General features: G+C 37.4%; 1 protein-coding gene across 4 annotated transcripts in view; it reads right to left on the bottom strand.

Moving 5' to 3' along the window:
- Positions 1-16,474, bottom strand: part of PDS5B (PDS5 cohesin associated factor B) — a 136,326-nt gene that overhangs the window by 87,152 nt on the left and 32,700 nt on the right. For all 4 annotated transcript variants that reach the window (XR_009818494.1, XM_061993678.1, XM_061993696.1 and 1 more), the window contains exons 4-8: positions 13,526-13,612; positions 13,335-13,432; positions 12,251-12,377; positions 5,130-5,210; positions 2,829-2,969 (exon numbers count right to left, since the gene is read on the bottom strand). Coding sequence is in view for 3 of the 4 variants with exons in the window: in XM_061993678.1 (XP_061849662.1) it covers positions 2,829-2,969; positions 5,130-5,210; positions 12,251-12,377; positions 13,335-13,432; positions 13,526-13,612 (534 nt within the window). In the remaining variant the exon portion in view is untranslated. The remainder of the gene's footprint in view (positions 1-2,828; positions 2,970-5,129; positions 5,211-12,250; positions 12,378-13,334; positions 13,433-13,525; positions 13,613-16,474) is intronic.

Here is a 16,474-nt window from a genome sequence, read left to right as displayed (position 1 = left end):
ATTGTGGGAGTATTGTGTAAGGAAAATCAGGCAGGCAGCATAGAAATATTTCTCCATCAGCAGAAGTATTTTTTTATATTCATTTCAGTATTACAAGCCACTTTGGAGGACATCATGGTGGTGGTGTATATCTCAGCCTTAGCAATGTCATTATACAAATGAATTAAAGTGAACAAGTCTTTTGTTGTGGGTAGACAAAGTGTACCTGGAAAGGCTACCCTCAGTGTAAACAGACTCATTCTGTTCGCCAAACAAAATTTGTCAGTAATGACAGGGCTCCAGCACAAGAACATCTGTCTCCCTGATACAACTCAACTCATAAAGCAAAAATGATGGACAGAATGATGAAGAAAATCTAAACTTCTTTTCAAGCATCCAGTAATAGAAGATAAAATATATATACCATTAGAACATACAGATGGAGTTTCTCAAGGATGATTCTTCAAAGTCTTTAACCATATTGCCATTCTTCCAGGAATTCCTATCTTGTTTGGCTAATAATTTCCCACTTCCTTGCCAAATGACATGCCAAAAAAGTCAAGTAGCTTTTTTCATATTGTCAGTAATCAAGTTCTGTGTTCGCCTTTGGAAATCTCACGTCACATCTTGCTTTTCTTATATCAAAATCTAATTGTTATTTCCCTATTTGAAGTCCCATGCTCTTTTGAGCTGACCTTCATTGCTCTTCAGTCTCTACTAACAGGGCCAGTAAAAAAAAAAAAAGGCAAGTAAGCTCAAAAGACAAGGCTCTTAAACTATTACATGGATAAAGAACCAATACTATGTACCAAATTCAGAGAAGCCCAAATCATCTAGTTAAACTCTGAATGATACACAGAGCTCACTTAAATTTGTTATTATTTTATGACTAACTCAAGTTGACATTTAGTCAAAAAGACACCACTCCTCTCATATATTTCAACATACAAGACCAGGCATATTTTTCTCCTTTACCACCCACTTGATCAAAGACCTCATGAAGCTAACAGCAATACTGCTGTCCAGCTTCTCTTCCAAGTCACAAACTATTTGGTGCCTTCTACCATTAGCACACTCTTGAGTTTCATTGAAATCACACTGTCTTCACAACACACCAACATGCTTTTTAACTGCACCTGAATTAAAAATGTTTGGAAGAGGCCTTTACAGATCAACTGGTCCAACTTGCTTGACATGGGCAGAGACATCTTTCACTATATGAGGCTGCTTAAAGTTCCATTCAACCTGACCCTGAACATTTCCAAAGCTTCCCTGGGCAACCTGTTGTAGTGTCTCAGGATTTAAATCAGCATTATCCTATTCCAAATAGAGTGTGGGTTTTTTCCTGTAAAAGATGGGTCAAACTTCATTTGACAGCTAACAGGAAAAAACGGGCATATATTATTTGCCTTAAAACTTAAGGCATCAAAAGAACACATCCGAAGCTAAAAGATCATTCAAGCGGAAGCCACACCACAGTCTCTAAACAGTTACAAACCCTACACTACACTAAGGACCACAGAGATGAAAAGCAACTTAATATATGTTCATCATCTAAAAAGACTATACTAAACAATAAACAAAAGTATAAACATGAATAAGATGTCTTGTGAATTACTAATTACAAAGAATCTGTAGTTTTCAATGGACCCCGAGATGAAAAGGTTATGAATATGAAAAAAGGACGTGGCAGCAGTTAAGATTAAATCTCCTGAATAACAGCTTCAGCTGCAGAAATACTGTTTTTATTGGAGCAAATTATAATTGTTTACCATTTGTAAGAACAGGAATTTAAGGGCTGTCTACTTTTAAGACACAGACAGCAAGCAGCAAATTGTACCTCACTTTTCAGAAACGTGAATGGAGACAGAACCATTCTGAAGACAGAACCATTAAGAAAACCTCGTCAACAAGTGGTGTGTGCCTGCCTAGCAACATAAGAGAAAAACAACAGGCACGAATAAGCCACTACAATAATAAACATTGCAAGGTTATACAAACCTATAAGGCCAAAGGTTATACTATAATCTGTCCTCATTAATAAAAAGACATGTAAATTTAAGTGGTCCACTGCACATCAGCCCTCAAGTCTAGTAACAGATCACTTCCAAATGTACTAATACAAAACTAATAAAAATCCCTACTTCCACAGAAATCCTGTGAAATGAGAAATAGAAACCAAACATAGTGCAGAATAAAGGGAGTATCAGCTGCTAAACTGAATTCATCAGTGATGGGGACACTCTGAAATAGTAGGAAGTCAAAAAGAAAAATACCTATTAGAACAGGTAAAATAGCTAGCAACAGCTATCTTTCAGATACAAAAAATAAGCTTAAAAATAATAAAAGTCACTGCAATAACATGGAGTCCAATGTTCTGTCTCCGCCCACCATGGACTTTTTATTTGGACAGAGTTGTAAGCACATCGGTTTCCATTAGTATGGAGCTCAACATTTTCCTTGCCAAAATTCCCTATTGTCTGCATAGCAAGCAGCACAAGGTGCTTTCAATATATTAGAGACCTTCATAATAAACTTTACAGCAAACCAGAGAATAAAACAAGTCAGATTCTTAAGTCATTAAAAAAAAAAAAAATCAAGTTATTGCTTGAAAGATACAAGTAAAAAAACCTCACCAATCAAAATCCAAACAAACACACAACACACACTGTAGGTTAATACATTTGACCTTAAATTCCTTTTTGAGGGCTTTTTATGAGCTTTCCATTAAACAATTCAGGGAAGTTACGTTATAAGCATTACATTTCTATAGCAAATTATTTGATGAACTTATCAGTAAAAAAAAACACACACATTTCAAATACACAGAAAGGATAAGAAATGCTTACCTTAAGTTTGAATTCAAGCTGTGGTAGAACAGAAAGCAAAAGGTGACTATCAATATTGTATAACTCCAGAATCAAGTCAAACACATGCTCCGACAGGTCACTAATTGATGTTTTACCAAGCATGAGAACCTGATTGAAGAACTGGAAAATAAAAGAGAGTATATATCAACAACAAGAGTACATATACCCTCTTCTAAACCCTATGCTTGTCTACCACTAAACCTCATAACATTTACACCACTGTAAAAAAAACAGGGAGGGAACAATACAACAAACAGACCAGAATCCTGTACCAAAAATCTTAAAAATATCATTGTTTTCTATCCACATTAATGTGTTTTCTTTTACTTGTAGAAGTGATGTTTAGTTCACCACAGCAGGCCTATAAATAATTTAAGAAACAGCTTTAGAAGAGTTCCAGGGCATCACATCTTTTTATAATGTCAGTACATTTAGTTAGCTTACTATTGTGAAAGATAATTTTTTATGTATCCAATGAATTCAAAACAAGGCTGAAACACGTGGCCAATTACTACACTACACAGTTGACAGGTTAAAGAGTTGTAAATAATAGCATAGGAATTAATAAGTGACTGTTCCAGAATTTATTTTCACAAGCAGTGTAACACAACTGTAAAGCAATTATTCTTGGTAAATTTGACAGGTATGAGGGATAATTCATACTTCCCATTAAAGAACAAATTTTCTAATATCAAATCTTAATTCCACACTACCTTCAACTATATCCTCTAATAATAGATAAGGAAGAAACAACTGAAGAGTAACATACTATAACTCACAAGGGGGAAAACATAATGTAGAAAACTTTTCTTCTCTTTGGGTTAAAATAACACACAAGTGTGGCAAAATAAATTATACTCTTTCTACCTGCTACCAAGGCAATAGAACACATTTACCTGGCACTTCAGTTTCCTATTTCCAAACCTGGGACAGATAAACATCATAATTCTCTCTACTTGCTAAGGTTAAACAGATCAGTAAAGAAACTAAAATCATGAAAGCTACCATTTTTAAAGTTACAAAAAGAACGCCAACAAGTGAAGCAATAGTCAAGTCCACAGCTTCTAGTAATAATGACCAGAAAATAACAGGTAAGTGCATTTCCATTACAAGTTAAAGACTCCATACTGTCTTGCAGAGAAGTTTTCCTTCTCTGGATATAGTTGCCTGAAACGCACATATTCCTGGTTAGGAAACTAACTCCTACTGCATCTTTAATATATTTTAAGAACTAAATTAACCTTCAAAATATAGAAATCAGACAGCACAATACTTCCCACTTGTGGGAAACCAAGAACAAAAGACTGCAAGTATATATTTTCCCTAAGTGGAAGATTCTTATTGTACAGACTTCCTTAATGCTCACAAAATCACCACCCAGTTCGTAATCTAACCTTACAAATGAACTCTAAAAACACATTCCCATGTAGCAATACCTTCCCAAACAGCAGGTTTTACTAACATGTTTCAAGCAAGAGTTTGCACTGAGGGGTTTAAAAGTCTTGGAAGGTATCCATTTTCCCCATACCAAAAATGTTTCAAGTCTGAAAGCAACAAAAAGCATTCTACTGTTTTCAAGCTCCTGAGGTTTTGGATAGCTGCCCTAAGACCTGCTTAACCATCATCTACTTACTAAAAGAAAATTAAGAAGAGTGGGTTAATTTTTCTTTTTTTCTCATACAACTTAAGTTAGAGGAAACTCCTGTCTGACCTTTACTTCCTCTCATGCCTCTTCTCTTGCCATGTCTATTTTGTCTACACCCAACTCAGCTACAATCCTCAATCCACTCATTATTTTTCTTCCTTACTATCTATTATTAGATTCTGTTTCTTCCTTTTTTTCCTGTAACAAAGGCATTAAAATTCTGATCTCCTTCTCTTAGCTTCTAAATAGTCTCATCTCCTCAGCAGAAAAAGACTTTTGCCACAGGAACAATGTGTTTAGATGCACTGTTCTGATAAAAATATATCAGTACATTTGGTCTTCCAGTCAAATTAAGGATTGAAATGCAAGCTTCTCCAAGACAGCAGAAAGTAAACTATCCATTGCATTTCAGAAATCAAAATTTTTATGGGCTTAGTAGTTTGTATATGGTAAAGAACTGGACTTAAAGGGACAGTTTACAAAGTGCTTCATTAATAAAACAATTAAAAAATAACTGAGATTTTGTAAAAAGTCATTTTACAGTCTTATTTAACCATATGCAAGTCATTGTTCTTATAATACAGCTCAGTTTAAAAGTTTAGTGATTTCCTTACTTGTTTGCATACTTTACTTACATTAGTAATGTATGGTTCAATTGCCTGCGCTGTCCTCTTTAGTAAAGCTTTTGCCAGATCATAGGCTTGCTTGTTTAAATTCTGGGGGAAAAAAAATGCAAACACAGAAAAGTTTTAAGCACATGCATTAATCCTAAAAAATACAATAATATAAAGCTACCATGTACTGTTAAATGCATTAAAGAAATAGCTTGTTATACATATTTGGTAGTGAAGATAACATAGTAAAACCAAACCTAGTTCAAACAGAGCTTTGTAGTCTCCACTGATATTACCGAGACAATGTTTTCCTGGCAAACTGAAGGTTAATTTTCAGTTGCATATTTAAGCCTGATACTCAGTGAAGGTTCCTGCACTTAATTGCTCCTCCTTATCAGTTTCCACAAAAAAACAGGAAAGTAATATAAAGCAACATTGAGGCATTTACAGTCATCACAGAAGCAGCGCTCTGAACAGGGTTGTGGTACAAAGTATGATTCTTTCCCTGCAACAATCAGACACCTGTGAACTACCATCAGAGCCTCTCCATAGTCTCTTGCAAAGCTACTCAGCCTATCGGACAGTGATAGCAAAACAAAACAAAACAAAACAAGCATCTAGAACTTCAGTTTGCAAGGAAAAAGTGTGAATAGTACAAACTAATTAAACCCTCATAAAAAAATACACCAAAGAAAACCACACTCCCTCTATTCCTAAGCCTCCATTTGTCTAATTGTGTTACTGCTCTACCATTGTGTCCTTCCTTTCCTAGCACAAACTCTCCACCCTCTAGTTGCTACATCATTTCTGCACTTTCTATATCAGAAGTTTTTAAAGATGTTCAGAAGTATATGCAACATGCAACTCAGCCCTTATAACACCCACTGCAGACTTGATTAACACATAGAAGAATGAAGGAAAAGTCTTAAATACAAAATAGATATATGGTATTTTATTAATTGTTTCTAGACAGACAGGTCCCTGACATGATTTAGGCCTATCAAGCGACAAAAGACCACGATTAGACTCAAGTACCACAGACTAGAGTATTCCTAAAGGGCAGCAGGGAGGGCTTAATTGCCGCTTATGGTCCAGGACAAAACAAACAAGGCTACACCCATGGGGGGGACAAAAAAAAAAACCAAAACAAAACAGAAAATAATTTAATCCACCACCAGTCAAAACATAACCATAAAACCCCAAAATATAGCAAACAGAAAACACCACAGAATGGTACAATGATGAAGAGTACAACCAGCCCTTTACAACCACTTTCTCCCCACTCCTCCCCTCTTCCCAGACTCTTGAGCCCTGATCCCGGTGTCTTTCTCTCCTCCTCCACTGAATGGCTCAGGGGGGCAGGGAATGGGGGTTTCAGTCAGTTTATTCATGATAGCTTCTGCCATTTGTCTCTCTCCAGGGCAGGCAGGCTCCGCACCAGTCCTCCCTGCTCCTCCACGGGGTACCTCACACACACGGCAGCCCTGCATGGGCCACTCTGATGCACACGATCCCAAAGGCTGTAGCTCCTCTCTGCCTTTCGTGTGGGTCTGCTCTTCAGCCTGCAGGCTCTCCAGCATGGCCTGCGCCATGGCCGCCTCCTTACACAGTCCCTCGCCCGTCCAGGTGCACTCACACAGAGCTGCTGGTGGCTCTCAGTCCTGCCATTGCCTTCCATGGGTTGCAGTGGTACAGCCTGCATTCTCACCAAGGCTTGCAGAGGGGTCTCTAGTCCAGCGCTCCTCCTTCCTTCCTCCTTCTCTGACTGTGGGGTCTGTATGGTCACTGCAATCTCGTACCACTCCTCCACCTTCTCCCAAGCATTTCAAATTCCTGTCCTTAAACAGTGATGGCTGAGGCACTAGACTGGCCCAGTTGGGCCGGAGGTGGGTCTGAACCCAAGAGCCAGGGGAGAGTCAAAGAACTCTTTACTGGGTCAGCACTGCAGCCCTCTCCCCGTTACCAAGCAGAAGTAGATCCTCGCTAAACCATGACAGTCCCCCTAGTTTTGATTAGTTTTTGCAATATATATAAACCCAGAATATTCCAAGACAATAGTATAAAGAGGCAGTTTGTGGTTGTTTTTTTTAATATAGCTTATTAATAAAAGGAAGAAAACTTCCTTCCTAGGGAGAAGCAAACATCAGATGCATTGCCACACCCAGTGCATTTTTTTGCCTGCATATGCTTGGTTCTTTGTAACTATCCCAATGAAGAGATGACCTGCTAAGAGATGAAGAGCATTGTCCACAATTTCAAAAGTTGTATATAAAACTACAGACTTCTAGACAGCAGTAGGAACAGATTAACAATATTTGGTGTTATAAAACCAGAGAATTCTGACTTGTCTACTGACAGCATTAAGTTAGGTGACTGAAGTCCAAAGATTAAGAAGATCTGTGCCTGAAATATCTGTTTTACTCAGAGCCACCACAGAAGGTGAATAAAAACCCCAATTCCATAAAGATACTCAAATGCTTACAGAAGATGCTAACATCCTTGTAATTTCCTCTCCCCTTATCTAATCAAGATAGGAGAGTCAACATTGGCAATCTTTTTACAAAATTGTACAGGTGTTATAAATCCTGGAAAAGAGAAGGTTCTATGTGACAGACAGGTTAAGACAAAAAAAACTCCACTAAAAAAACCCACAATAAACCACGAAATAATGTGCCCATTTCCACCTGTATTGTTTGTTTTCTGATATTTAGCTAGAGTTAACACTCTTCGGAATATAAAAGTCACAAATAACTGCAATAAAGAAAAGCATGCTACTTGCAATTCTTGCTCTGGCCCTTCTTGATTTACACAGTTCACCTCCACCAAAATAAAGAAAACAACTTTCACCTAGGTTAAGAACGAATTCTAGATCCTAAGCAAGATCTGACTTACTAACAAAACAAGTCCAAACAGCAGACCTAGCATACCAGAGTTCCAATGGGCAGGTCTGTTTTGATTCACATTAATTACAGTTTCAGCTTGTATCTTTCACACAGCAATTCATTTTGAAGTTGTAATGTTTGCTGAAATACATGCTAGAAGTAGCTATTTGCAACTTTGAGTAACATATTCACATTACACTTTGTTCTCTCTAAAAAAGCTGCAAAGAAAAAAAATAGTCCTGATCACAACTGGCTAAGCAAAGTTAGCTATTTTTTTCATGCTGTGTGTACTTGATTTGTGTCAATAGCCAGGGCTCTCAAATGTCCAGAGGCCAAACTTTCTTAAAATAACAATGCCAAGCAAGTCTCTTCTCTCTCCCTTTTCCAGCTTCGAGACAAAAAGCAGAAACAAGATAATGCAACATAGCCTTATTTTAAATGAAAATGGGAGCAACGCAGGCCATTACCAAATAGGTCCAAACATCAAACCTCTTTCCAGCTAACTTAACAGCCACCAACACAATTTCAACTTAGCTTGAAGGAGAAATTTTATAAGGGTAAGATCTAATTTCACTAAATTTCTTTTCTGTGTTTAGATAAACTCTTCTATCATTATCCTCGTCAATCTTTCTATACGTTAGGAAAAAAAAAAGCGACAAGTATTTCAAGATCTATTAAATGATTTAAGAAAGCCCTTATGAGGGGGACACTCTTAATCAGGATGCCTCTAACAGCTTGTAAGCACCCAGTGGGGATAAGCTTTGGAGAGTCTTGAGTTCAGTAGAACTTATGCCATCAGCTAGCAACACTGTTAAATATAATCATTAATAATTACTAAATTGATGGCAAAAGCAGAAATAAGTATTGAATGGTAAGGACAAATCAAAAAAACACCCCTGAAAAGGCAGAACACAGATGTTCTGGGAGACAATCTAGAAGTTATATTTACTATTGAAAAACAGACTTACAGGATGCTGCAGACATTTCCCCCCCCCCCAAGAGAATACTATTAATCAGAGGAGGACATTATTTTTTAATGCTTAGATGGTCTCCAAGCAGTAATATTAGAAAAACAACCACCTCTGTCATCCATACATTCTCTCCTTTGTCTCGACTCCTACCATGATTCTTGTGTATATATTGCTAGCATCTCAGACTTTTTACACATCTCTGGAAAATTATTTAGAGTTTTGCCAATTTATTTTCATACCTCATCTTCTCTAGAATGTTTGACAAACCTCTACTGCAGACACCAGTGGCAACCCCTCTGACAGCATGGCACAGATTTTTGTGTATATACATACAATACTCTTGCAGAGTTTGCCACAGTGACAATATTCAGTGGCAATGATACAATAGAGTTGACTGTGATTCAAATGCATACACACTGCTTTTTTTTCCAGTTACTTTTTCCAGTTGCCCCTCAATGTCCAGTTTAACACAGCTCAAAGAAATTAAGAGTGAAATAATTTGTACTCATCCTTTAGAAGGAATAAAAAAACAAGGAGGACAATAGAAAACAAATGCATGTCCCTTATTTTTTTCTTACAAGGATGGCTATCTAGCATCAATCCAGTCGTTAATTTTGTAAATTCAGGAGTAAAATCACATGTTAAGTCTATATCTAGAGCAAATAATAGTAAAACACATACACTGTGTATTATATTCTTGGAATTTGAAAAGGGTCATGAATTTTTTTCTTATCATCAATGGCATAGCAGCAGAATTTGTATCCAAGAGGACTTGACAAAACAGTTCTAACAGATTCCCTAGTTCTGCTAAGAAGAGAAACATGTTTTTAAGGTTAGCTGACAAAGAAAAAAGCTCAGCTGAAGTGTTGCCAAGATAGATAACACTAATTATTAAGCAAGTTTCTTGTAGAGATAGTTAGGAATTTAATTGTCAATATCACTTTTTCAAAAAGATAAGCATGTAAAGCATGTGGGGTGTGAAATGTGGGATTCCCTGTAGCACTTCTGAGGCTGAGAATGGAACACTGGCAAACACTCAAGTAAACAAAGTAACATACGCATTGTAACACACTGCACAAACACAAAAGTCTTTACAGGTGCTGCCATAAAGGCTTTTTAATCTAAAAAGACAATTAAAAGGCAAAAGTAAGTTTTTCTTGCCATCTCACATTGACTATCTTATGAAGAAAGGCTGTGGGATCTGGAGCTGTTCAGAACGTTGAAGGGGAGACTGAGTGGGGACCTCATTAACAGTTACAAGTATTTCAAAGGTCGATGTCAAGAGGATGAGGAAATACCACAGAAAAAAAGTGTCCAGTGATAGGACTAGGGGTAATGCACAAAAGCTAGAACACAAAAAGTTTCACTTAAGAAAAAACTTCTTTACTGTAAGGGTGACAGCACTGGGACAAGCTGCCCAGGAAGGGTGTGAAGTCTCCTTCTCTGGAGGTTTACAAAACCCACCTGGATGCTTTCCTATGTGACCTGATCTAGGTGGACCTACTTGAGGAGGGGGGTTGGACTAGATGATCTTTAGATGTCCCTCCCAACCCCTACCACTCTATGATTCTACAGGTAAAAGTACACAGAATACCATCTAAAGTTATAAAATCATTTCTGTTAGCATGCTAGTTTCTGGCTTGCTTTCTATTCAAAGAACCAGTTTGATTAAAACAGAAGAAAATGTAAAACCCCAAATACCTTAATCTATTAAAATGTTCAATCAATAACTTAAAATCTGCTATAAACAGATTTGTTTTGATGCTATAGTCAATATAAGATGATGAAAATTCTTCAACTCAAAATCAGTTCATTAAACCAGAGTCACAAAAGCAGTACAGTCAAATCAAGTTCAACACAGGTGACACAATGAAATGACAGATGCTTAACTGCAGAAAACACAAACTGAAGTATTTTGCATAGTCTTGCTTTTGTTTCTCATTTTCCAAGTCTTTACTTTAGAAATTTGAGTTTCAGTCACATGAATGGTAGTCTGTTCCTGGCACAAACACACTCCTTGAGGGACACAGATCTAAAACAAAACCCAAACAAGCCATCCCACAACACTGATCTGTGCTAAGCATTTAGTCTTTCACTGTCAAAAGAAGAATAATTTTTGTGTGTTTTTTTACTGAAACTGATGTCTTGCAATAAGGCACACTATTTTGCTGTGTTCTTCTGAGAGCACCTTATGAAAAGTCTACTCAAGCTTCTTCAGGTACAGCACTCTAAACAAATTTTTCAAACCCCAAACACACCAAAAAAGCCCCAAAACACCAATACCCCATAAAAAAGGTCTTTCTGAAGATGTAAAAACCTCAGTTGATACCTACTTAACCTCACCGTAGTTTCTAAGAAGTACAAATAAATTAGCCCTTTCCTGAACACACTTCAAAAAAAGAAGTTTAGTAGGAAACAGCCAGAACTGCCCAAAACCCAGTTAAGTATGCATTTATACATTTGCTCAATAATTTCCCAGAATTTTTGTTTTGGTCACACTCAGCATAAGTGGTCTTCTACATTGTAGCCCAAGAGATCTCTGAATGAAGAATTTCACAGAATAGTAGGGGATGAAAGGGACTTTTAGAGATCATTCTAGACCAAACCCTGCCAGCTAAAGCAGGTTCACCTAGATCAGGGTTTGACTTCCTCACTTTTTTAACAGTTCTGTGTCACAACATATGTAAACTTTGAAGTTTTTCCTCAATTCACCCCCACAACACTATTTTTTCTTTTCGACAAAACACTTCTCTAAGTAGACAGCCATCACTTGGGCTCTTCAGGCACCATTTCTGAACATAGTTCTATGGCTGCATCAAAAACATACCAATATGCTTCCAATAACACCAATCAACATTCTGAAATACACAAAAGCCAACTACAAATCAGCAGACACCTTTCTTCTCCCACTCACGGCAGCATACTACTTGTAATTGTTGATACAGCATTATTCTAAATAAAAATGCCACAAAGGACATTTGTTATATTGAGTTCTACTGACAGTGACCACACATAACAAAACCTGTGCCTAAGTTTATATAACATTAAAGCTATTAGCTTAGCATAAAAGACTATGACAATTACTTTGGTTTACAGTAAATTAATCAAAGCAATGAAACACTTCTGAATTTTCTGGCTACTAAAAATTAATTATTTGCTAAAAAAAATAAATAATCCAAATAATAGAAACATATTTGCTACAGCTCTTTTCTCAATGAAATTTAAATATCTGAATACATACATCCAATAAATCAAAATTACAAAAAACAAGGTCACTCTGAAGTCTTACCTTATGTGCTGGCACTAGATTAACTAACACTGTATCCAAAAGTTCCTGTGACACAGTATCTCCCTCACAAATGATAGAGCTCATTAGATCAACCATGTGCATGTGTACTTTTTGGTTATGGCCATTGCTGAAATTGAAAACAAGAATTCTTAGTGTACTACCCATTTAAAGTAAAAATTTCCATTCAGAGTACTCCCTACAGTGATGCCAAGCAACAGGGTATATAATAATTACATCCCAAGTTTTCTTAGAACTGAAAATACTCGAGTTTCTCGGCTGCATTTCCACTTTCTAAAGTGTTCTTAAATCTCATGCCCTCTTCATTTACTACTGTAATAAATAAGTAAAAGGACTGTATCTATCCCTACCATGAAACTGAAAAGTGTATTTGAACACTCTTCCCCCTCTACTCAACACTGGTGGGACTTGATCTGGGTGCCGTGTCTAGTTCTGGGCTTCTCGGCATGAGAGAGACATGGAAACCCTGGAATCAGTCCAGCAAAGGGTCACAAAGATAAATAAGGGACTGGAGCAGCTCTCATACAAGGAGAGGCCAAGAGAGGCGACTTTTTTTTTTTTCAGCTTCCAGAAGAGATGGCTTAGGTAGGAAGTTATCATTAAGTGCCTGATCTTGGGAGTAAATAAGACAGAGCCAGACTCTTCCCAGTGGTGTTCAGTGACATTGCAAGAAACGATGGACACACCATGAAATCCAGGCGATACTATTTAAACATAAACTTTTTTAATCTAAACTTTCTAAATATAAAGGTGATTGAGCACCTGATGGTTGCCCAAAGAGCCCATGGAGTCTCCATCCTTGGAGATGCTCACAAGCCAACTGGCCATCTGCTTTAGCTGACCCTGGTTTGAGCAAGGGGAACAGCAAGGTACTGGACAGTACCTTCCAGTATCTATTTTCTGACTCACATTTTTACAGCAGTAATCCTCCAAATTCCTTTAAACTGAATTACAATACTAAGCTGGTTAATGCTTAAAAGAGACATGGCACACCGAACACTTCAGTTAAAAATACTTGACCTCAACCATTCAATAGTATATTACAATTAGGGGTGGCAATACTTACTTTATTACTGAAAACAGTGTTCTGTACAACTGAGTAAAAATCTCATTGCTGTCTTCTAATTCAAAACATATGTTATAAGACTTGACCCAAGCAATGTTCTGTGTTGATAAGAAAAAATAGAAATTGTTAATACAAGACTAAGTTGAAAACTTACATTTAACAGTTTTTATGAGATAACTCACAAAGCTTACCTCAAGCAAATAAAAATATCGATTAAACTGGGGGCTTTTTGTATCTTCTAAACCCTTAAGTTGCCTGGTTATGAACATAAATATATCCTGAAAAAAAGTGACAGTTATTTAATCAAATGCAATGAAACTTTCAAAAATAAAATAATCACCTTTTAAAATTACTAACATTGTTTACCACCACAAAATATGCAGCAATGACAGATACATTACTTCACTGTTCAAGAGAAGATTATCTACAAAACACTATAGAGAACGTCAATGAGTAATTTTTAAATGCTTGATGTTTCTTTAAAAGGTTGAGAAAATAACTTCTTTTTTGAAGTGGTAAATGTTTTTCTTTTGCAAAGCAAAGCACTCAACTTGACAAACAGCTACAACTGGCTGACGCACTGTAGAAGTCAAAAAGATTGTTCAGAAAGACAATAAATTTAGTATATTTACTTTATACTAGAACAGATTTTGACAGGAGAAGGAGAAAAAAACACAGTAGGCAACTGCAGCTTTGCTAAGAGTATTATATATTTACATTGTATTGTTTGTACACTTCTCAATCATCGCACTACCGACACAAATCACATCTCTTGTCCTGCTTCCTTTATCAACTTTCAACACCAGAAGACTTCCTGAGAGAAGTCTCACACAGAACAAATTCCAGCAGGTTATAAAGAACAATGAACTATAAACTGACGAGAAACACATAGGGACATGTTTCTTAAATGCTTTTTATATCCAGAACACGAACAGCTGGAAATAGCTACTATATTAAAATGGTCAGAAGCATGTAACACCAGAAATAGTGTTCACAATCTCAACTGTCTGTACATAATATTTTATCTAGCAATCTCAGTATAAATCAAATTCCAGAAGGTATAAAGTTGCCATAATAAGTACAATAAAGCCTTATAATTAATCCTGAGAAAACTAACTTTAAAATAATCTAGAATGTCTTCTATGACTTTCTAAGGATGTTTTCCCCTCAACCTCCCAAGAATAATGACATGGACAAAAGATGAGATCTAGATTACTTTTTTCCAAGGCTACAACCATAAAATCCAGCCTTAGCATCAAGTCAAGCATTTACTGTGGTTGTAGGTGAAAACAACAATTAGATTACACTTGACATCATCATTTCTTGGTAAAAAAAGCACAAGTATATTTTTCAGAGATACAGCTACATAAGATTCTGTCTTTGAAGTGTTAAGCAAGATCAGAAGAATTGACACTGATTGACACTTCAGATCAGTTATAGAACACACGAACTAGACTCTTTAGTTGAAATCAAACCAGAAGACAGTTCAAAGGACACATCTAGTTGACTCCAACCACTAAAGAGCAATCAGTCTACAAACAAAAGCCAGTCTGAAGAATCTCCCCTTAAAAACTAGTGCCTGAACCACTCACTAGCAAGCTAGGAGACATCCACCATGAATTCTGTCACATCAAAAACTTGGATACTAGAGGTGCTGTGAAGTTTAGAAGACATAAAAATTGAGTCTCAGTGAAGGATAGGATTCAATTAAAGGAGGGAGCTTTGGAGAAAATGACCAATACCAAGTATTAAAACTACACCATAGACCTCATTCCCTGTGTATAATTTTTTTCTAGTTAACTTCATTTGTGCCAATAAATCTTAACCGGTTAATTTAACAACATATCTATTTTTTTATCCTGTAGCTCAGGATGACACATTTACAGCATGTGATTCAAAGACCTGCTTGGAGGGATCTCATAGGATAGGATCCTAGATGGTAGAAGAGACCACAGGAACTTGTTGATCTTCAAGAACCACTTCCTCCAAGACCAGGATCAGTGAGTTCCCACAGTAAAAAAGGAGGAAAAGGTGGTAGGAGACTTTCATGGATAAACAAAGAGTGGCTAGGACAACTCAGTGAGAAAGCAGACATTTATGAGAGGTGAAAAAAGGGCCTGCTTTCTTGGGAAGAGTATGAGAACATTATCAAAGCATGCAGGAGTGCAACCAGGAACGCTAAAGGAAAAGAAGAAGGGGTTTTTCAGGTACATCAGTAGCAAAAGGAAAATGAGGGGGAACGTGGGCCTGCTGCTGAACATAGAGGGTGACCTGGTGACTGAGGATGCAGAGAAGGCCAAACTACTGAATGCTTTCTTTGCTTCAGTCTTTACGGCTAAGGCTGGCCCTCAGGAAGCCCAGTCCAGCAAGGATAACCGGATGGCCAGGACAGCAGAGGACTTACCCTGGGTGGAAGAGGAAGAGGTTAAAGATATGTTGGCCAAGCTTAACACTTGTAAGTCAATGGGTCCTGATGGGATGCATCCTAGAGTGCTGAGAGAACTGGCTGATGTGATTGCTAAGCCTCTCTCCATATTTCAACAATTATGGAGGACAGGTGAGGTGCCTGAGGACTGGAGAAAGGCCAATGTCAAAACAGTCTTCAAAAAGGGAAAGAGGGACGTGGGAAACTACAGGCTGGTCAGCCTGACCTTCATCCCTAGAAAGGTGATGGAACAACTCATCCTGAATGTTGCTACTAAACATATGGAAGAAAAGATAGTTATCAACAGGGATTCACTAAAGGGAAATCCTGTTTGACCAATATGATAGCCTTCTATGAGTGCATAAGGGCATAACTGGCTGGCAATGGATGTTGTCTACCTCAACTTCAGCAAGGTTTTTGACACTATCTCCTATAATATCCTCATCAGAAAGCTCAGACAGTGTGGATTAAATGAGGGAACAGTAAGGTAGATCAAGAACTGGTCAAACAACAGAGCCCAGACACTGGTGATCAAAGGCACAGAATCGAGTTGGAGGCCTGTGGCCAGTGGAGTTCCACAGGGATCGGTTCTGGGGCCATAGTTGTTCAACATCTTCATTAACAACCTGGATGAGGGGACAGAGTGTACCCTCAGCAAGTTCCCTGATAACACCAAACTGGGAGGACTGGCTGATTCCCCAGAAGGCTGTGCTGC

This window comes from Colius striatus, chromosome 1 (genome assembly GCF_028858725.1).
Source record: "Colius striatus isolate bColStr4 chromosome 1, bColStr4.1.hap1, whole genome shotgun sequence".
Lineage (NCBI taxonomy): Eukaryota > Metazoa > Chordata > Aves > Coliiformes > Coliidae > Colius > Colius striatus.
The sequence above is the reverse complement of the archived record's forward strand: the minus strand, read 5'-3'. Positions and strand labels throughout refer to the sequence as shown.